General features: G+C 35.7%; 1 protein-coding gene and 1 non-coding gene across 4 annotated transcripts in view; one reads left to right on the top strand and one right to left on the bottom strand.

Annotated features, from left to right (window-relative positions):
* The window catches only part of LOC140155125 (choline/ethanolamine kinase-like), a 74376-nt gene that overhangs the window by 5326 nt on the left and 45735 nt on the right, over positions 1–23315 (top strand). Inside the window, exons 3-9 of one of the 3 annotated variants that reach the window (XR_011859343.1) lie at positions 439–572; positions 7312–7416; positions 8197–8255; positions 10192–10273; positions 10957–11169; positions 12102–12183; positions 13378–20165. Coding sequence is in view for 2 of the 3 variants with exons in the window: in XM_072177835.1 (XP_072033936.1) it covers positions 439–572; positions 7312–7416; positions 8197–8255; positions 10192–10273; positions 10957–11169; positions 12102–12183; positions 13378–13485 (783 nt within the window). In the remaining variant the exon portion in view is untranslated. Of the gene's footprint in view, positions 1–438; positions 573–7311; positions 7417–8196; positions 8256–10191; positions 10274–10956; positions 11170–12101; positions 12184–12415; positions 13342–13377; positions 22200–23315 lie in introns of those variants that run through there. The other 2 variants (XM_072177835.1, XM_072177836.1) reach the window with 2 other exon arrangements.
* On the bottom strand, positions 8324–8399 carry Trnat-ugu (transfer RNA threonine (anticodon UGU)). The gene has a single exon. It is a non-coding gene; the product is annotated as a tRNA-Thr (tRNA).

Raw genomic sequence — 23315 nt, 5'->3', positions numbered from 1 at the left:
TATTTATCGCTGTACATTTTATTTAGGTTCATGATATGTTACCTTATTCATTTATGACATTTCTACATGAATTTTATATATAATCCAAAACTATTGTGAAACACAGGCAAGGAATATTTCATTATACACAATCCGAACTATTGTGAAACACAAGGAATATTTCATTATTGGCAGCTAACCAGCCACTACTAAGTAACTATTGTTTATTGACTTGTTTTATCACATGGTTCTAAAGATAAATAAACAGTGCAAAGTTCAGCGTCTATCTGGTCTACTACATTTGGAGGTGTTTTCAGGTTTATCTACTAGATAGAGATAACGATTGAGATAAAGGCCCAACATATAGTAAATTAAATATTTGTTTGTGAAAGGATTGTGTCAAAATATATCTTCAGGGCACAATAACAGCAACCATTTTGCTATTGTTTATCCTTTCAGTCCCGTTGCTTAAGAACCGCAGAACTTTCCAATCCAGACATCTCACAAGAAATAGCTACCAAATTAGCCGAGTTTCACCAGCTGGAGTTACCATTGTGTAAAGTACCCAAATGGATTGATGAGGTTATGGGAAGGTTAGTATGTTGACCAAAGAAGAATCAAAGAATCAGACCAAATTAAGCAATGAAACAATTTATGTGGATGCTGGCCACCATATAAAATTTTGGACATCGCATGATCACATCGCTAGTGTGATTGGTCACTAGCGGTATTTCCTTTCGATTTTTGACAGGGAAAAACAAAAGATATAGCTGAAATACTGTTCTGTTTTGTAAAAAGGTTAAAATGACGGTTATGAATGAGGTTAATGACTTTGCATCAGTTATTTTTTTCGGGTATTGTGAAATATCTAAACATTGTGCTTTGGACCTCGGAATATCCCTTGGGGCCACGCCCCTCGGAATATTCCTCGGTTCCAAAGCACAATGTTTAAATACATGTATTTCACAATACCCTCAAAACAACTGATGCGCAGTCATTAACCTCTAATCAGAAGGATATTCCTTGTATTCAGAATGCAATTTAGTGTGTCTGTTGTACTCTCAGGTCCCACAAAAATACTGTGCAAACGTCGCTATCCGAGCCCTTAACAAAGGGCTATAAACTTAAAATCAATTGGTATGTAAAATGAGCTCCAGATCTACTATCAAAGATTACATTGCTAGGTGACTGTTGTGTTAGTGGAAGTGAACCAAAATTAGGCCTTTAAACCAAAAGATTGTATAAAATGTGACATGTGACATCCAGTCAGACCAGAGGTGGCAATAGTCAAATTGAGATACAGGCAACACATGAACCAAAACAAAAATGAAATATGGTACATGAGAAATTGGCATTATAACTTTGCAACCAAGTATGCTATAGGGATGTAAGGGTTTCAACTTTGGAGAAGAGTTCTAATGCCTTCCGATAGGAATGCGACAGACATCATTTGAACCTTATACCAACCACGCTTCTCCAGCGTGCATCTGTGGCTCAGCTGGTTAAGTGTTGTGCTAGTATTACAAAGGTTGCCGATTCGAATCCGGCCAGATGTACTGTCTTTTTTATCCAACATGTATGTGGGCTGGCTGCTCTGGGGAAAGATTAAAATTTGTTCATTATATTTGGTCTGGTTCAGAGAAGATTTATAAGCAGTCCCATGATACTACTGAAACATCCGGGTACTTGAGAACCAGTCTAGTAATCACAGAGTTTCACACAATTCTTGTTGATTCCCGTTCCAAAGACACGATTTTCAAACACTCAAAATATGTCCAAAACTTGGGTCCATAAGCATTTGAGATGATCCCTGAAAAGAACATCGGTACCCTGTTCAAATGAGCTCTTTTTGAATGAGGAATAAAAGTCTAAAAGTACAAGAAATCGATATACTAAAAGTAAAAAATTCAATTTAATGGACACAGCTGCCAGCAGCTGTACGCAATGCGAACAATTTCGTACATCGCGTATTTCAAAGTACAATGCGAACGCATGACCATAGATACAATAATGGAAATACTAACCAATCATGAGTGAGTTGGCAAGGTTTGATTCACTTCTGCGTTACGCACACGCGGGCGTTCATCACACAGTGTACGCAGAGAATCACCACGCTGTTGACAGCTGTGTTCATTCAATTGAAATTTCTAGTAGACTGGTTCTCAAGAACCCGGATGTTTCACTAGAACATGTATCATGGGATCGCCTATAAATCTTCTCTGGGTCTGGTTGGATCAGATTGTGTCCCATATCAAGATATGGACTAGAGCTGACTAGTTAATCCACATTCAATTGATATGGAAGGTACATGTAGGTTATCTGACTACAAACTCAAGAACCGTGACGATATATGATGCAATATTGTGTAGTACCTTTGATATGAAAGAAGATCAAACAAGATAGGATTCAAATGTGCGTAATCACATTTGAAACCAGTGCCATTGTAATTACAGGTTCTATACATACAGGGGCAAGTGATAAATTATGGTATATGAGTGATAGAAATAGAATTTAGTGTGGATCCATTTTATAGACTTCACAAGAAGAAATCTTAAGTGATCAGCCATTGATTCAAAATCAGTGATGGCAAATGAGAGTGATTGTTCACCTCAAACGTAAATTATTTGGAAAGCAGATGGTTGCCAGTGAAACATGATCCAGAGGCAGATTTAAGGGGACAGACCCTGTCACTTACAGTAGCTAAGGGGCCTTCCAGTGAGGAGGACCCTTGACTCACACAGTCTGGGTTCCATCTCTGGGTAATACATACTACAAAATGCAAACGTCCTGTGACAACTCCCTCCCCACCCAGCTTAGTTTCCTCCAAAATATGCTTCTAAATGGACTTAAAATACTTGACTTAGAACTTGACTTGTGTGCATAGAACTTGCTGTTCGTTGTGTTTCCTGTGCGGGCACTGCCTCCATTTGTGTGTGTTGTTTGCAAGCTGTTCTGCCCTGCTCACTGTCTTCTAAATAATAGTAATTTGAAGTATGAGCAAGTAATAACATAAAATACAAATTCACAATTTGTTTTGAAGTAGACTACTGTGTAAACACCCCGTCAACATATAATTTATGCTAATCCTTAGTCACAATCTGAATTCAATGTCGCAATTGAAATTGACTTCTCTGTGTGGGTCATAGTAAGTTAAAGTTAGAGTTGAACAATTATCTCCATATGCCTGGAATACACACATTGTTCATTAGATATCTATGTTTACTTGGACATATTTGCCAAGATGAGTGTCTGATAAGATGTCATAGCCCTTTGTTGTGGCTTCATGAACTGTACTATTCAATATTCATACGGGCATTTTGAGTGTTAGCATTTATGTGTACTCTGTTCATCCTAATCAGCCCCAGACACTTAAGTCAGTTACTTTTAGGGAGTGTCTATTAAAACTATAAAATGATGAAGTGAAAACCAATATTAGTATCAGTATTAATTGTATAAACATTAAAATTTAAGTACAGTATATCTGAGATCAAAATCATCATGATCCTAAATTGGAAGCTTTACATGGTACTTTTATATCTAGAGATTTGACAGAATTTAGGGATACCAACATCTTCCCTGGATTGTGTTATCTTCAAAGTCATAAAGAAATTAAATTAACATAAAATGCTCATCAATGCGTAGTGACTATCACTCGAGAGTCGAGAATGTAAGTCTAACATATAACAATATAGTCTAATATAAACCAGTGGCGGATCCAGGAATTTGGGAAAGGGGGGACACACTCAACGTTTTGCCAGTGGAGGATTTAGGCCTAAGCTGTCAGCAAGTCAGCAGTTGCTGACATGGCCCCTTGCTATTTTGGACTACGGGGCCCACTGCCGGTTTTTTTGTGTGGGGTGGGTGTGTGTGTGTGTGTTTGTGTTTGTGGTTTTTTTTCTTCTTTCTGGGGGAGGCTTTTTCCCTACAAGCTACTTTTAAAAGATCAAGGGCTCCTAGGGACCAGAGTGTCAAAACAAAGGGCCGGTCTGAAGTTTCTTAGTAACCAAGGCGAGTTAAAAACGTTACATGTGTTGAACAGCTATATTTAACCTGCAAGTGTAGGGCCTACATCAGTTAAAACAAGTAAATTAATGGAATAAAAAAAGCGTTTATTTCATCCACAACATGAACAGTGTCTTGTTCTTTATAGGCCTACTATATCCTTTACACTACAAACTATTATTTTGATAATTTGCTATGACAAGACAATTCATTTTTGAAGCTGTTCGAGGTGCATTTCTTCACGGAGACGAAGTTCGTCGATAAAACCTTCTTATCGCTTTGTCATATGTCTATGTAATGTACCAAAACATGGGGGGGGGGGGGATTTGATATTGTGTCCCCATCTAAACACATAAGGGATGTCCCCTATCCCCCGGGATTGGCTGGTGCCCCTGTCCCTGGTATTGATGGCATTGATGCCCATGTTTGCATTTATGATCTCAGTATTTGCAAAGGTAATTCGACATTTGAGGGAAGGTTATTTATTTTAAATTTGGTAAATTTGATTCACTATCAACAGCAGCCGTAGTGATAAATTAAGATGATCGTCAACGATGTGCTCAAAATTCAGCAAATTTAAAATAAACACGCTCATATTGCCACAATTCAGATCTATACATTCACACCATTGCAAAACCCGTTATACACAGCTGGTCCGAAAGAACGATCTCTACACGGTACATTGTAAGCATACTGAGTCCACAATCAATATAAACTCAATAACACGGATCTTACTTTAGTTAACACGTTTATCGAACTATTTAGTTGATCAATTGTATCACATTTTACTGTAACAATAATTGTTTGAAATAGTATCATTTTTTAATATTGTTTGATGGCTACAGCATCATTTAAAGCCTTAATGTACGATTTCCGTTAAATTTTAATTTTGTTATTCTTTATTCAAAATGTTGAAATAATATTAGTAATAACCAGGGTTCGAAATTTTGGTTGTCCGGTTGCCCGGGACAACTAAAAAAGTCGCCGGACAACCAAAAATACTGATTCGGTTGTCCGCCGGACAACCATAAATCTAGCAAAAAGTCACATTTGTAGGCCTACGGACAATCAAAAACTCAGACGGACAACCAGAAATTGTAATCTGGTTGTCCGTGGGACAACCATTTATTTTTCCTAAATTCGATCACTGGTAATAACTGACAGGAAGGGTTGATGTCCATTTTAAGTTGAAATAACAAGGTAAAGTGAAAGCAACCCCACTGGTTATTTTGGCCATTTAACATGCAGTTCTATATGGGAGGACATATTATCATAAGTTTTAAATTATGATAATATGTCAAACTTTGCTCTGTTGACCTACAAAGACAACAAATTTGGCCGATTCCATTTAGGTGCAAGTTGGGACATGTGTAAACATTACAAATATGAAAAAAAAATCAGGTTTGAAAAAAATGAACCAATTTCATATTATAAGATCGTACATTATGGCTTTAAACAAAATCAATGTTGAACACCTGTTGCGTGTTGTTGTCAATTAGCATGTACAAAAAATGTACGTAGGTATAAATTATTTTGAGGAATCTTTTTTTAACAATATGTAACAGTTTATCACATTATTGCATTATTTTTGATGTATAGCATGATAATAAAAAAAACTCTTCAGAAATATGTCAGATTTATGATAAGTGTCTAGGAAACCAGAGAATAAATAATTAAAAAAAACTTCATTTTCTCATGCTCAGTATACCGACTTCTTACCAGTTTAATATGATTTAAAACATATAAAGCTTTATATGATTATTTCAGCATAATCATAATTGTTTAAAACTAATTTGTTGTATTAGGTATTGCAACGGCAATGATAACTATCAGTCCAGATCTTTTTAGTGTCTTCCTAAATTTAACAAAAATGGTAAAGCTGTTTAAACAGTACTGAGTTTTTCTTTGAGTTGTGGGGGGATAAACTGCCAGGCACACCACTGGTTCAATCGTGAGCGCCGTGGAAACTATCTTCTTTGAAGGAACATTTATTAATTAATTTGGACAAGGGGGACTAACATACATGTATTACACACACAGTTAGTGGCTACTAACCTGAAACTGTTTTATTTGAATATCGCTGCCCACTTTTGTGGTGACAAGATGTTTAAAGTCCGAGTTGTATGGTTGGCCACTGTAAACAGGTGCTCACTGCTCAAATTATTTGTTTGGCCCCTTCCTCACTGAATTGTTTGCCTTTCAGCAATTTTTTTTGAGGTCCTTTGTGGTTTATTGGAACTTGCTTCCTCTTATAAACTTTTTAAAAAATTCACCCAAATAATTGCACAATAAGGTATTATGTCACCTAAACATCTATAAGCATGCTCTAAATAATTAAATCCCAAATTACGAGAACTGTGCACTATTTCAGACATTGGCCTAATCTTTGCTATGGGTGGTTGGCAAACCAGTTGGCAAATATTTTGCAGTAAACTGGGGTAGTAAATGATGGACAAATTCAAAATAAAGGCTACATTTAAGCTATTATATGCGATGTGAATAAATTCACTACCCGGCACATTTTTTTTAAAAGTATTATTTTCTGTTTTTCATAGCAGTTTAATTTTAACATGAAAGGGGGGAGCCAGGGGTGTGCACTGCCTGGATACGCTACTGTGGGAGGTCGTTGATCATCATGATCAAAATGTGATGCAAATTATATTCGATAAAACAGGTGTACAATGTAAGTGAAAAGCAAAACAAAGGGGTTTTATATCTTTTCCCAACAAACATGTAAAAAAGTAAAAATAGTAATTTCATGCCTGGATCCACGCCTGATATAAACACATCATATAAAGAAAGTCTGCACTTATGTAACACATCTTACACCAAAACCTTGTTAGCTCCAATTTGATACCAAATTTGCTATCAAAGACTTTAAATTGCCAAAGATTGATACCTGTTTATGAAATTTGGTGCATTTGTGAAAGTTGCAAATCAAAAAAGGAGCATGCAGACCTGTAGAGGTGAATTGCAGAGCGCGACCATTGACTTTAGCCCAAAATAACTGCTAGGTCATATCGATCGCATCATGCCCTAGTATTCATCAGTGTAGCATTATAACAATCCATGAATACTTGGGATAGTCGACAGGGGTCATTTGCGGGCAAGAAAGCTTGACCATGTTTAGCAATTTTGGCCACGTGCATCATTTTGATTTGCAACTTTTGAAAATGCACCAAATTTCATATACAGCCTTATCAATCAAATTGTCATAAAAGATCAGGTTTTGGTGTAGGACGGGTTGCATAAATGCAGACTTTCTTTTTGTGTTGCGTTTATATAAATTTGAAATTTTAATCAACAACATTGATGCATATTTTTTTTCAGATGGACGAATTTTGCATTACGTGTTGAATTTGAAAACCCTGAGTTCCAGAGTATTGTAGATAAAATGAGATCCAAGAACCTGGAAGCTGAAATGCAATTTGTAAGGTAGGTTAACAATGTCATTATGGATGGAATCAAGGGGAGCTAAGTAGGACATACGAAGGGTTGTACAATTACCCATTAAAATCTAACAAGTGCCCAGAGCAATTCAGATAATCATTTTTAGGGGACACAAGGAAGAACAGATGATTAATTGTGTTTTCAACTGATTGAGTGTCTCAGGTTAAAGAAGAAATCAAACAAACAAACAAACACTGCCTTTGTGATAAATGTCCCTGAATGAGTTGGTAAGGGCCAGGGACTATAATACAATTATTAACTCTGTGGGGGGTTGTATGAATATATATTCTCTTGGTCAGGCTGACCTCACACAGTGGAAAAAGCCTTGTAAAACCAGTGTGCGCATGTGCAGTTCCCTTCCTCAAGCTGGTTGCTATGCGCGCATGTGTGCAAAGGGGACAATGTTCCCGGATGTCAGACCGAGAGAATAGCTGTTTATGTGTGCAATTGTTGACCCATTTTCAAAATAATTCTTCACCATGTGCAGAAGTTGATGAATTCTAAAAGTACTTGTGCCACGCATTTGCAAAGTTAGTTTTGATAAATATAATTATTCATTATATTACTGTCATAACTTTATGATAATCTTCAGACTTTCAGAATATCAAGTTATACCTGCTGGTAATCCCCACTTCCTAGTTTCTTCATAAACTTCTTGGTTGTTTCATCAACCTTCAATGAATCTGAGACTGAATTCCTTATTCATTCTGATATTTCCAATAACCATGTTTTAAAAACTTATCCTTGGTTTTATGTTATATACAGAAAACTTGTTACGGAAACTACCAGTCCTGTTGTCTTCAGCCACAATGATGCACAAGAAGGTAATTCACACACAAAAAAACCACAACATTTTTCACCAGGTTTCGTGTACCAAATAATAAAGAAGACAAGCGATCCCGTCCGGGAATCGAACCCAGGACCTCAGGTTTACAAGACCTGTACCTTAACCACTTGGCCATGGGAGCTATGTGATTAGGCTAGTTGAAATTTGAACCTATGAGTGGTCACTTAAACTTATTCCATGTTAAGGTAATTCACTGTCACAATTACATGTTTATCTAGGTGTTTATCTATGGTAAATCCGCCATATTGGTTGTGACGATGGAGATAAATAGATCTGAATCTACCAATCACCTGTCATTTGCTTGCTAATCGGCAAAATAGCAAATATAACACATCCTACTTTCCTTTAAAATTAATTAGGGCATCCTCTATTCGCCGTAGAAGTCGGATTAACTACCATCGCAATAGATGAATACAATTTTTGAATATATCGCCCTGCACTACAAGCAGGTTGCACTCATCACCTGTGTCTGTCTGCAATCAGATTGAATACAATACCACTCTTTTCAAAGATACTAATCTTACAGGTGCAAGTGATCAGCATGATATAAATATTCAATATGTAATCACTGTCCTGAATTGTCAACTTTTTTGGTAAAATAGGATGTGTTAGTCTGTAAAATACAATGTGCTTGCTGTTTACTTTTGTGAATTTTTAAACCTAAATACTGATTTTGTATGAGAATAATTAATCAGTTCATTAGATCTGCAAATGAAGGGATCTTGCCGATTCAGATCAGATTTGACCAAAATTGGATTGATTAGGAATTGATCGATCTGATTGGTTCTGCTCTATGTGATAGCAAAAATATGCAGATGGCATCTAATCCAGTAAGAATTCATGAACAAGTTTCTCGATTCCATCTTGATTATAAAGGTGCATCAAATAATTAAGTAGTAAAAAGTAGTAGATCAAAGCAGTTTGCAATGACCATAGTAACTTGTCTTGGTAGATATATCTAGATATATGAGAGCTAAGCCATGATTTCATGATATCATCTTTTACTGGGGACTCTTTATTACAGATCAGAACTTGAGTTTCATATCAGAAAGAGGATAAGTCTTCCCTTCACAATCTTCAAGACTTATTAGAGAGCTTGCAATTTCCAAACATACATATCATACGCCCATACATCTTTTCAAAATCCCGTCACATGAGAGTGATTTTGAATAGATGCACAAAGTATGATACCTACATTTGGAAATCGCAAGCTCTCTAATGTTACAGAATAGAATGATACCTGAATAGATGTGCCATAAGCATTGAATCCCAGCATTCTGGCTTCATATTATACCAACCAGTGTTTGCATATTTTTTTTGTAAGTCTTTGGCAATAATCTAGGTGTGACAAATTTGTACCCTGCTCTCTAAAGACCATTTCTTTGGATAAAGGAATACTTAATGCAACACTTCAACCAGTTCATTGTATGTGCCTTCATAATATGACATAAATCATCCCTACCAGACATCCATATGCTACTCATGTAATTACAGTTTGCTTCCTGGTTGATGTGCACAGTCCAAAACTTTTAAAGTAGGGTGTTGCAAGAAAGCTTCGTAGGTATGACTTGATTTTTTTGTGTGAATACAAAGCTTTTCATTAATGGAATTAGTCTAAGGCCAAAAAAAGTCTGGTCAAAATCCTGAAAATCTAGGCCCGGTATTTTCTAGGATCCCTTATCTTTGCTAAAAAAGGTTGTGCCCAAGCCAGCACTCTTTAATTGGATAGTACATTGTAAAATTAGCTGGTTGAGTTTGTTTAAAAAAGTAAAATCGGGTTGGCTAACCCATCAGATTTTAGGCTTGGGAGGGCAACACAACCATTTTTTTGGCCCAGTATATACCTGAAAATGTGGATTATTTTACTTTCATTTAATTTTTCTCTTTTTTTCCTCTATATTTCTCCTCTGCAGGAAATATTCTACTAACAAATGAAAAGTCCAATCAAAAAGGACTGGTATTAATTGACTATGAATATGCAGGTTATAACTACAGGTTAGTAATACCGGTACTATAATGAAAAGTCAATAAAATTGTCAGTACAACTGACTTTGGTGTTGTACAATAGAGAATCCATTCTCAATTAGCTGTGTTTGGGCTAAAATGTCAAATGAAGCACCCTGTAGTAATATACAATTACCTGATGAACTAGGAATAATCAGAGGTCATCAGGGATTGTTTTAAAAAATCCAGGTGTGCGATAAATCGCACTCCTCAAATTATAATTTGTATTTACTCTAGTATATGCTGAAATGGTCTAAATGCATACAATACTAATGGGTTTTTACCATTTCAGCATAGGCAAAGTAAATACAAATTGTAATATTTTGGTATTTTGTTTCTTTTTAAAAATCAACCAGGATGATTCCATCATGTGTGTCTTGGTTGAATTAGACTCTGAATCCAAAATAAATCCCTTATAACTATATAATTGAAAATAAAATAGGCATGTTATCGATCATTTGAGGTGTGCGTATGCCTTAAACTCAACCACTGGATCATCCATCAATATAGTTTCATTTGCACCAGGTCGGCAGAAGGAAGAAACAGCCAGACTAGCACACATTGTATTTTTGGTATTTTTCACCTGTACGTAATGTCAGCTTGACTAATTATCTCAAAAATCCAATTGCCACACTTCCATTATATTTTGTTATACCTACTTTCTTTAACTACAGGGGCTTTGATTTAGCTAATCACTTTGTTGAATGGACCTTGGATTACACTCACAGTGAACCACCATTCTTCACATTCAAGCCAGAAAACTTCCCAACTCGTGAACAACAACTCCATTTCATTCGCACCTACCTGACCAATTTCCACGGCAATAATGGTATAGTGAATGGGAGTATATTAGAAGAAGAGGAAACTATATTGAAGGAAGTGGTGAGGTAAGGAATTGGTGTTTAACAAAACCTTGCTGGGAAAGGAAGATGGTAGTGTAATCTTTATATGGGAGTGGATAATTGTGGACTTGTCATATTATATGTTTGAACTTCTTAATTGCCAGTGGTAAAAATTCACTTTTTGGTAAATCCCTGAGATGTCTACATTTGATGTCACACCGATGTGCCCATCGTTTAGCGAACATCGTTAGCGCAGTAACGATGTGTGCATGGACATGACAACATCAGAAGTCTACCTGCAAAGGTATGTGGGATTTACCAAAAAGGTGAATTGATCTCGGATTGCTCAGCATTCCTACATTCACAAGGCATTGAGATTGTGGAACAGCCTTCCCAAATCTGTGGTTAACAGGGACACACTGACCAAATTCAAGTCCGCTGTAAATCAGCATTTCCCAATAAGCAATAAGCACTTGGCAAGATGGTCAATGGTGCTGTAACTTGTGCATGAATATTATTATGCATCTTTGATACTGCCTTGCATATAGAATAGACTATAGTTTTCAGCAAGGTTCTTAAGCAATCTGCCGATTTGGTGCTGTTTACAGCGTAAACACAGTAGTTGGGTTCTGATTAGCTAATTGAATCATGTCATCACATTGGCACCTCATTCACTAGTCATGCTGCATAGCATTGTGTGACCTTTCTTTTACACAATAAGCAGAAAGAGCAGATGGACTCGCAAAAGAAATTTGCTGAATAAATTTTATATAATATTTTCTATAATGAAGAACTTCGTCATGAAACAAGTAAAGTGACAACACTCCAGGAGGGCTACATGGTGACTATCTCACAAATATGCTCTCAAGTTTCATTGACACCTTCTGGTAGTCTGCTCCTTTAACATTGTTGTCTCTTACATGTTCTGTTTTATATTTTAACAACACAATCATATTCTTGTCATTTTGTTTCTTCAGGTTTGCTCCTGTTTCACATTTCATATTTGCCATGTGGTCAATTGTTCAGATGAAGGTCTCACACACAGTATGGGGCTATAAGGTATGTAGATGCTTCACCCTTTGTTATCATTTTTTTTTTCATTTTGATATTTTTATACAATATTTATTAAAAACAACTAATGTATTAAAGCAAAATAGGCTGTTGATCAAAACAGATTCAATTTCAGATATCAACAAATCATTGGGGGGTTTTGACACTGCTAAATTGATACATTTTGTGAGAGCTACATCTTGATCATCATAATATAAATTGATGAAATGTGGTTCCTCAGGCCAATGTTAAGGACCCCTTGGAAAAGTTACATCACAGATGAGACAATTTTACATGAGTGCTGCCAGTCAACGGATGCTCCTGAAGAAGATCCGGAAACTGCAACTTGATTTCCTAAGCTATCCTACGAAGAAAGAAGATCGGGTGTGTTTATTTCTTATGGGGAAGATTAATGGAAGGAGAGACAGAGGGCGCTAGAGGACAACATCTTCAAAGTATCACAGCCTGGACAGGTGTGGATAAGGCCAAAAAATATTGTTCTGTTGCCCTAAAGTGGGAAAGTTGGGTCTGTCGGTTGGATTTTCTTTATTTTTTAAATCCCCATAAATATTAAATAATGTTACTTTCATTATGGACATTTTGTAAATGTTGACTACTGGATACTTGATAGATAAACAATTTGATAAATCAATTTTAATTAAATATCAATTTTTTAGAAAATATCTGTAAAAATTGTCATTCAAAAAAAAAAACTGTGACCCTGATTTTTCAGGATTTAGGGTCGGTCGCACAGGGCAACACAACAATTTTTTTTGGCCTAACATCAAGCTGATGAGATTGGTAAAAAACAGGATGGATTATTACTCCATGATTGCTAACGTCACTGGATATGGCACATAGGGAGAGAGAGAGAGAGAGAGAGAAGAGCTATATTGATGGAAATCAAATGTGTACTAAAAATGAAGGGTATTTGATACCAGCATTATGAAAAAAACATGCAATGGGACTGTCTAATTTGGAAATAATAAGTATAATAATTGGTAATTGAGAAACTTAAGAGACAACATATATCTACAACTAATTAAAAATTTGCATATATATGCATGTAATACACAGGGACATAGAAAATCAATGGAAGTGAGGGGTGTGCTGGATTGATACCTCACAAGGTCTTTATGTCCATCCAAGTTTCATCTCTTCAGTACACTAAGTTATTACTTTCACTCTATTTTCTTCAAACAGGAGTATGCAATTCAGAGACTAGATGAGTACTACAAGCTCAAGAGTCAACTGCCAGATGACCTTCGACCTCACATGGATGAAGAGAACACACCATTGTACAATGGATGACTAGAGTAGCTGAGAGGGCAAATCTGGTGTTGTAAGAAGATCAAACAGAAGTGCAATTATAGCTGACTTTTTTTACTACTGCTGGTTATTTGTAAATTTTACAGCAAGTCGGACATCCCAGTTATACTGATGATATGGTTGCAGTATTGCAAATATCAAGTACCATCAACCATAAGATTTGGCACAATTAGCGCTGAATTAATACTATATGTGTATATACTAATATTCAAGAGGCAGCTATTATTCTCAGGATTGTCTTACATTACCAGATTTCTCTCTCTCTTTTTTTTGGTAATGTTTTTTTAAAAGTCTTTTCTTTTTTATGGGTATTATGGAATATACACTTTATGGGTATAATGGAAATATACTTTTAAAATATACTTTATGGGTATTATGGAAATATACTTTTAAAATATGTCAGAGATTGATGTACATGTACAGTCATATCCTTACTCTGACTCCGGTACCCAGTGCTGTACAACTCCACTTTGGTGCTCAGACTGACCACAACGACAGGTTCATGCTGATCATAATGAGTTTGCACGGCAGATTAAAAAACTGGTGCAAGTTGTAAAGAAGTAATTGATGCCCTGCCTTATTGTTCACACTTGCTCCATGCATGAAGATGCACTGGCATTCATGGTGGGTTATGTGTAATCATGCAGTGAATTCAGATTTCAGTGACTGAAACTGCATTCATCAATAATATGCTGACTTGTATTGACCACTACTCCTGCTTTTTAGTCAGTAGGAGGTACTGAGAGACCAAAAGGTCACAGGGAACCAAGAAATCTTTACTTCATTCAGAGAGATACCAACAAAGAGTACCAACTCAAAATTACTGTGTGTGTAATGCTATGGTACAACCGCCATTTTGGTTTGTCACTCATGGGGGGCAAAGAGTACCTCCAGCTTTTTTGACAAGAGCCTAATATTGAACAATAATTTGCACCTATCCAAAAGGTTTGCACACTCGGCGCTTAACAATCAATTTTGAATATCGCAAAATATGCTGAACGCAAACAGCATATCTCACTTTGAATCAAAGTGTAGCCGGTGCATAGTCAAATTATTTGGAGGTATACTATTTGCTCTCCATGAGCGACATGCAAACATAACAGAGTTTGTACTCTTTGGTTCTACCTCGTTGACTTGACTGCATACCTTTTTCTCCATAAATTTCCTCCATGTTAAACATGGAGAAAATAGATAGCTATACTCTGATCAGCTAATAATCGGCGGGACTCATAACATCGTGGATTGATATAGAGTGGTGTACACACAGCTGGTGAAGCATCTACGCGAATTGCGCTTAGCATATTGCGTGATTGATGCATGCTTTTGTGAATTTACACAAGTGTAAGTTGGGACTTTGTTCACTCAGGCAGTAACAAAAAACAAATAATTCTCGCCTATTATGAGCTGATCATAGTTTAGTTTAGCAACAACTCTTTAATGTTTGAATATATATGATCTTCAAAATATTTAGTATCATGTTAATAATTGCTGGTTGATAATGAGAGTGAACAAATTGAATTTTATGTGTGCCATAATTATTATGTGTATAAAATGAGCATTTTCATTTTACTGAATTTTACTGAAATGTGTATGATCCTTAATTGTTATGATTATGTTGTAGATTTAAACTCTGTGAGCAGTTTTGAGATATTTTTGAGTTAATTTTCCAATCTTTTCCAGCTGAGATTTTTATAAGAAAACCAAATCAAATAAAGGTGATTATATTTAGTTTGAGTCTAATGCCTATATCATACTAGTAAAGTTAATTTTTTATTACTTCCGTGAGCCAGGTGATCAGCGATTGCATAAAAGTGGCAAGGTTTCCTCCACTTCTACGCGCAGACGAACCAATGGGTAAACCATCTTGTTGTCAAGACCGTTGATCAGCTAATCAGCGTGAATGTTCATCACCTCTGTGTTTAGTGTTTAGGTGCACAGCACAGACAATGGAAGTAATAGAAAATTAACTTTAGTCGGTCATACATCAGTGCGATTGCACAATCCTGACAGCATTCAGTCTGTCACTAGAAATATAAAAGCGGGGGAAATCTGTTCCATCTGACCAGCAGGGAATCTAAAGATGGATCCTAGAGGGCATAACTGTGTAAAATTTTCAAAGGATAGCAGTAAAAACAGGGTAAATGTGACACAACATCCTATAGGGGAATAATACAAAAGTTATTCCCCCATTGAATGTTGTGCCACATTTACCTTGTTTTAGCTGTTGCTAGAAAGTTGCCTTCAGCTCTGATTGATATATCGACAGTTTTACAATTGAGCATCAGAACACAGATCTTGGAAAGATCCAGGATCTGTGGTTAAAAGCAGTCACAAACAACATAGTATAAACATCTATGCTGGATGTGACTGTTTGTATGATATAGGCATAAGTTAATATTTTAAAGTAATGTATTTTGTGTTAATGGCATAAGCTTAAATTTGTATGTAAAGAAATGTAACGCACAATAGTAATTTACATTGATTATGGTAACAATAATTTGATAGTATGTTTCATTACATCGATTGCAGCTTGATGTCCCAAATTGGTCAACATGGACTCTAAAATGATCACCAAATCAGATTTCAAGCAGCTTCTGTATTGTGTAATAATGTATTGACCAAAAATTGGTAACTCTTATCAACCATGTATGTTTTTAGATTATGCATAAATAACCGTAGCAGTATCATGACCTTTCAGTAATAATATAATATTTTTGGATGGTACAAAATTTTATCAAAGGAAGCTTTGGAAATAATATGCAAATAGAAGCATATGCATCCTTCCATCATTTCAAATTAAGTCAGTTTATGGTATTACTGTTTTATCAGGCAAAATTGATACAATTGTGAACAAGAAAAAAAGTGCCAAAATGTAGAAGTCGGTTTTAATCTATTCACCCGATATGCCTACTAGTTCCACTAGAGTGAGAGGGGTGTTAATTTTCACTTTGTAGACATGTGAGTTGATACCTCAAAATCCTTCTCACTCAAGTGAAACTGGTGGATATATTGGGTGCATAGATGATAAATAATGCAGCCACAGTGCAGACCCACATTGGAAAATATGCATAGTACTTATGTAAAATGTAATATTTGTTTGAACATATTGTAATGGTAATGAGCAGAAACTATGCAATGTTTGTTTCTACAATGTGGTAGTCTGATCGAAACACAGAATGAAAACCAGAGAACCTGTACTTGACCGCCATCTTGGTATATGCAAGGGGCAAAAATTGGGGTAATCGTGTTTGATTCAAAATGCACCCAAAATTAATAGGTGGCTGTTTGCAGTACTAGACAAGCTTTGTGGTGTAACACATTGATTGTGTATAAGGAGCTACACAATGCTACACATAGTGTGATTATCGCACAGAATTGTTTTTGTTCGTTTTTGCTTACCATCTGCAAACACCTGAATACCCCCAATTTTTTCCCATTACATGTACTGACTGCGCTGTTGCACATGGCGGTATAGATGAGTTGACCTCAATGTTTATCAACAAAGGCTAGGGACTGGTATATCGATATGCTCCTTATTAACTCTGTGAATAGAAATATTAAAATAAGTTTGGTGAAATGAGATATGACATGGGGAAATTGTTGCACTTGATATGCTATGGCATTTTATGGTGCACAGGATGCACAATGTCCATATATAAATATTTTGATGCCATGTTTATGAGTATGACACATACTGTCTGTTTCAAAATATGCAGTCTCTGGTATTATGAATGTACGATGTTATCTTAGTGGTATGACAATGTCATGGTATGTACTAAGTGATATTATAGCATTGAATAATTGCTTGGCCAGTTTCATTGCTGTACTATTAACTTTATACATCAGTACCGTAAAAACTTGATAGTTAGCATGTGTGCTTACTATCGAGCGTTTTTGAAAACATAAAATAAGACACACATTTGCAGATTTTCTTGTTTGTATATAACTATGTCAATCAATGATTTGCTCAAAATTCTTTACACTTTTGTGGATGGCATTCTTCATATTTGCATGTTTTAAAAGCGCTCGTTAGTAAGCACATATGCTAACTATCGAGTTTTTACGGTATTATACTACTTGATATTATCTCTCAATTATCATTGTATAAGTAGTAGAATAGAAGTTTGAGACTGTGAAAGAGATGTAGTTTCATTGAACTGGTTAATGGATAGTCTTTGATGACAGGAATTAAAAATTCAAGTTGAGGGTTTAGCTAGCACAGCCGAGTCATAAATATGTTTACCTAAATAGGTATTGAACAGGTTTACTCATTAGGGCATAATCACTTGTCAAATATGTTTATTTCTTACAAGATCTGATGAAGACCAGGCGAACGGGTTGCAATGTTACTAGAAAAATCACTGGCGACTCCAGAAGAAGTTCATGTATTATACTTGTCTGTTGGCAAACAAAAACAAATTACCTCAACTTGAATTGTAAGTGGTCATATCTCAAAGGTGTTTGTTTCTCCAAATCAAAATCAGAATTCCATAATCTTTGAAATTACACTTTTGTCCTTATAATTGAAAAATTCAATATCAATAGGTGTAAATTTTATTTTAATTCTGATTTCACTGATATATTTCTATATTTTATGCTGCAAATAGGACCCTCTTTGGATGAGTAACCCTATCCATGCTAAATCTGAACAAAGCAAAATCACTGCACAATAGTGTGCATGCATGCATCCGACATGGTGCCATGACGCAATCACCCTATGTGCATGTGGCTACCTGTCTATGATGCACTGCTTGGCACATGAGCGGTTCTGGGTTGAAAACTGCGGGTACCAAGCAACTTGTTTGTTCATCTTCTCTCCTGTTTCCTTCTTTCTTTCCTCCCCAATAGCTGCAAACTACTTGCAGCATTAGGGTTATTATTCCTTTCTTGTTTATTTTGTGAGGGCTTTCAGTTGGAGAAGTGTTATTTTGTTTCAATATGGGGTTTATTGGCGATAATATGTTATGTAATATTTTCTAGTTGCTGTAGTGTGTAGCAATTCATGTATTATGAAATCATGTATTAGACATTAGTGTTAGCAATTCCATTTAATTTTAACACTGCTTGACTTTTTGAGACATTAGCCATGAAAACTTTTTGTTAGCAAATTGCAAGATATATTTCTGAATTAATAGGTTTTACATGTATGGCCTAGAGGAAAAAGACAACACAAAATTGTGACGGAAAGCTATATCTGAACTAATATGATATCCAATACTATATGTGATATGAACTTATGTCCAATGCTATAACCTATATGATATGCAGAGATACAATGTATTGTATGTTGTTTTTCTAAGTAAATCTTTATGCATAAATTAGCATGAAACTAAAAAAGTAATCAAGATATGGGCCTAATATTATCTCAGTGAAACAAGAAATTGATTGAAAAGAGTATTTCTGAAAAGATATATGTACACTGCATTGTGTTACAATCAGAACTGCAAGTAAGTACAATTATGCATAGTAATTAACTGTCACTCCAAATTATTGGACTATTATTCCACTACCATAAAAACTTGATAGATAGTATATGTGCTTACTATCAAGCGCTTTTGAAAACATGTAATTGTACCAAAGTCTGGCACTTTACCAACTGAGCTAATGGGGTTGAGACACACATTTGCAGATTTACTTGATCGTATATAACCGTGTATCGATGATTTGCTCAAAACCCTTTACACTTTTGTGGATGGGGCTCTTCATGCTTGCGCTCGATAGTAAGCACATATGCTAACTATCAAGTTTTTACAGTATTAAAGCAGTACAGAAGTATTGTTGTGTTTTGGCTGAAAATATCTCCCAAATGTCGATTGGTTGTACACCAGGGTTGTACAGGTAGTTTTGTGTGAATCTTACTTTGAGGCACATTTCCCTCTGCATTTCAAACAAACACGGCACAGTGTGCTTGCGTTTAATTTACCTGTTTTTGTCGGACAAAAATACTTTTATGTATAAAATACTGTTGGCTATAATAATACAAGAGAACTACTGATTTGATAACAGGATTTGACCTAAACTCAAGGGGCCCCAACAAATGTTGTAATTCAGGTTAATCACACTAACATGAATGATTTCACAGCTATAACAACTCTGCCAAAATGACTTACTTGTTGTTTACTATGTTAACAAATTTTATGTTCATAAGAAGTGTACTAAAAGGGTTCTCAAATGTAGATAGTAAGTAGAAAAGTTAACATGTAGCACTATAGATGAGTTGACTTCTGACGTTAATGCCTGACCTTATGCACACGCATCATCACAATTTCCATTGTTTTTTGCTTGGCAGTATGCATGCGCATCATATTTTGTTCAGGGCTTGTGTAGTGGTTGCATGGGGTTCACTCAAGCATATCTATATACCAGGACTTTGTTGATAAATATTGAGGTATTATTACTACTAGAATTTCAATTGCATGGCAAAATAATCCAGATATGCATTATTTTGTCTCCCCCTCCTTCCTACTGTAGTTATATGTAGTTATATGCAACATAGTGAGGTCTGTATGCTTTTGTCTAACCTCTTTGTGGGTAATTGATATGAAGCTAAAGCTTTCTGTTGGTATCAAATGGTATCATGATTCATAACAACAATGGACCAAAACAACACTTCATAATCATACCTCCATCCAATCTGTATATATTGAGTCAAGTACTTAATTGTTGTTACCATGTTAGAAGTGTATCAACATGATTGTATTAAATTAGCTCATCTTTATAATAAAATTTATGTATTGACTGCTCAGTGCCAGAAGTGGGTAAGTGCAATAGATGCCCTGTGAACATTTGGCAATTTGCACAGTATATTGTACTCATCTACACATGGCAGCCACGCATGACAGCTATTGCACTTACCCACTTCTGGCACTGAACAATCTATGTCATGTGATCAAGCAGAATGATATGATGTATCTTGAGCAGCATCAATTCAAAGTCATTTTATTTGAAGATATTTTAGTACTGAAACTTGACCTTGACAGTATTCCTGAGCTGATGAAAATCTCTCTTATACTTTGCAATGCTGTACTGTACCCCAGTAAAAACTCAAAATTACGAAAATTTCTACTTTTTGAAGCATGTTTGTGCAAAATTTGTTGATATTGCCCCCTCCCCCATCAATTCATTTCCCCCCCTCAATGCCCCAGAAAAAAATCCTGGCACCGCCACTGGAGACACGATATGCATGTCTTGTATATGCAGGGAAAAAATTGCTTCATAGAGATTTTGCGCACATGCTATATACCTCATGGACTCGTACATTAAGTTACGGGTATATTTGGATAAAAGGGATTAAACCATGTTGGAACTTGGTGTTGTGGTGTAAATAATTCTTGAAATGGTATTCAATTTATGTATAAATGATATAAAACAAATATTAGCTGTCTTAAATTTGTTTCAGCTTATGGAATGGAACATTATTCATCTTTCACTGTGTGATTATATTTTGACCATTTGGTTAATATTTGTAAACCTTACCATACCATACCCTTTCTATAATATCCAGTAACTAATAATACAATGTCTTACAGGGATGTACAACCATGCATATGTGTGCTCATAAATCAAAAACATTATCTAAGCATGTGTGATATTTAAATGATATAACTGCCAAGTATATTAGGAGTTGTTGTAGTGAACTAACATGATCCTTAACCCTAACCGAACTAAACATCAAAAACCTCAATTCACAAAGCATCTGCAAGTGTGAAACACAAGACGAAGTTAGATGTCATGTCAAAGGTCATGACACGACATCCAAACCCCGGAGGGCGCTGGTCTAATGTAATTACTGGGAGACGAGCATATTTTGTGCTGGTTTCACTGGGATAATCACATACGTTCAAACTGTTTTAACCCCAAATGAATGGGGGCGATTTGTCCCCTATCTCACCACTGCTTATAGCTTTCATACTATTTTAGCCCAAATGAAAATGAATTTTGATGGGCCAGTGTTGCACAAAGTGCATACTATTTTGCAATGTTACCCTATTTTGACCCAAAATACAGGCTGAAAAGACGATAAACACGGCAACTAATATTATTATATTATGATTCCTATGTATAAATTTGGGGGGAGCGGGGACCTGTCCCCCATCTCACCAATGCCTACAGCTATCAATCTTTGTGGTTGTTCCCTAATGAATTAGTAGTGTTAAGTTAACTCAACCCCAGGGATGTAATTTCTCATCTTCTATGGTATAACATACAATAATGACAGTATTCTCTTGCAAGGGGTCATTTCAAATAAATAAATAAACTTCTTGATAACTTCAAAGGACTTGTAATAAAGGGCCATTTCTTGTATATGTAATGCCGTTGTGGCATAAGAACTTAAATATTTATAAACCTCTGAAGCGAGTTTCTCTCAAAATAATAGATTGTAAACCATTGTATCGATCCAGGTTCCTTTTGCTTTTATTTTACTCTTTGTCTTGGATAACCCATAATACATACAATATTATTGTTCCTTTTGTCTATTCTGTAAAGTGCCTTTATCTAATGTATATTATGTCTATTTACATATTTTTTAGTTATTATTATTGTTTAAGTTGATTTGAAAATCATTTTTATTTTTAATTGTGCTTTGTTATGTATTGTATTCAAGTACAATAATGATTGTAGGTAGAGATGTTATGTGCATTAATAATGACACATACATTATCATGATTATATGAGAAATAAAATGCAACTATTGAATTATATGATTAAGTGTATTTTGTTTTTTGCAATGAATGATAATCAAGGAATCAAAATTTCTGTTTGGAATAGAATCAGTTAAGTATGTCTGGAGCCAGAGAGGGAGGTTGGTGCAACACACCCACCCGGCACCCACCCAAATAAAACAAAAGGTTACAAAAGATACCTCACGATCCATACAGAGCACAGAGTGCCAAAAGTATGACAGAACAGCAAATTTGCAACATTTGCTGTGACCACGTAAAGTAGCGAGGGGCTTTTTAACAGGGCTGTATCCAGGAATTTGTTTTGGGCGGTGTGGAATTGCCAAAAAATGTGGACCTTTTCATCAAAAATTTGCTTCTATACAAAAAGTGGACTTGACCCCCCCCCTAAAATAACCCTTTTGGGGGATATTTTGAAAGTGAAAAATTAAAAGGGGGGAAAATTGCTTGCCTCCCCCCTCTCATATCAAAATTTGCTTTCCCTTTGGGCTACCAAAAAGTCTTGCCCCCCTGCACATGCTTAGTGGTCCAGATAATGTGAGCGCAACGAGCTGTAAAACTTATATAATTTAGGCGTATTCTCATACTGTTTTCCTAGCCTTTTCAGAGCATTTTATCATAAAAGGTGCCCATATGGGGCTCATAATTTAATAGGGTCTGTGCAATAATTATGAGCCCTTTGGGAGGGTAAAGTTGGGAGGGGCAAGAAACTTTTGGTGAGCCGAAGGTTGGGGGGCAAGTAATTCTTGGCAAGCTGAGGGGGGGGGCAAGCGATTTTTGGTAAACATTCATGGGGCGCCTTTTAAATAAAATGCTCTAAAAATTTTTAGGAAAACAGTACGGAAACGCTCGCAAATATGCAAATTTTAAGGTTTTATTTATTTATTTTAATCATATTTATCCAGGGTAGCCCAATTCAGCCAAATAGCTGGTCTAACATGGGGCCCTGCTACACATATATACAATAATTTAAAAGCAACAATTTTCAACATACAATTTATATAGTATATACAACTCTTAGACAAATTTAAAATACAAAAATACATATAATTTTCAAAGTAAATAAAAACACATCATTTACAAGTATATGCACAAAATTTTAGGACTTGAATCTTTGCTTGAAAGTCTGCA

Source organism: Amphiura filiformis, chromosome 6 (assembly GCF_039555335.1).
Source record: "Amphiura filiformis chromosome 6, Afil_fr2py, whole genome shotgun sequence".
NCBI lineage: Eukaryota > Metazoa > Echinodermata > Ophiuroidea > Amphilepidida > Amphiuridae > Amphiura > Amphiura filiformis.
The sequence above is the reverse complement of the archived record's forward strand: the minus strand, read 5'-3'. Positions and strand labels throughout refer to the sequence as shown.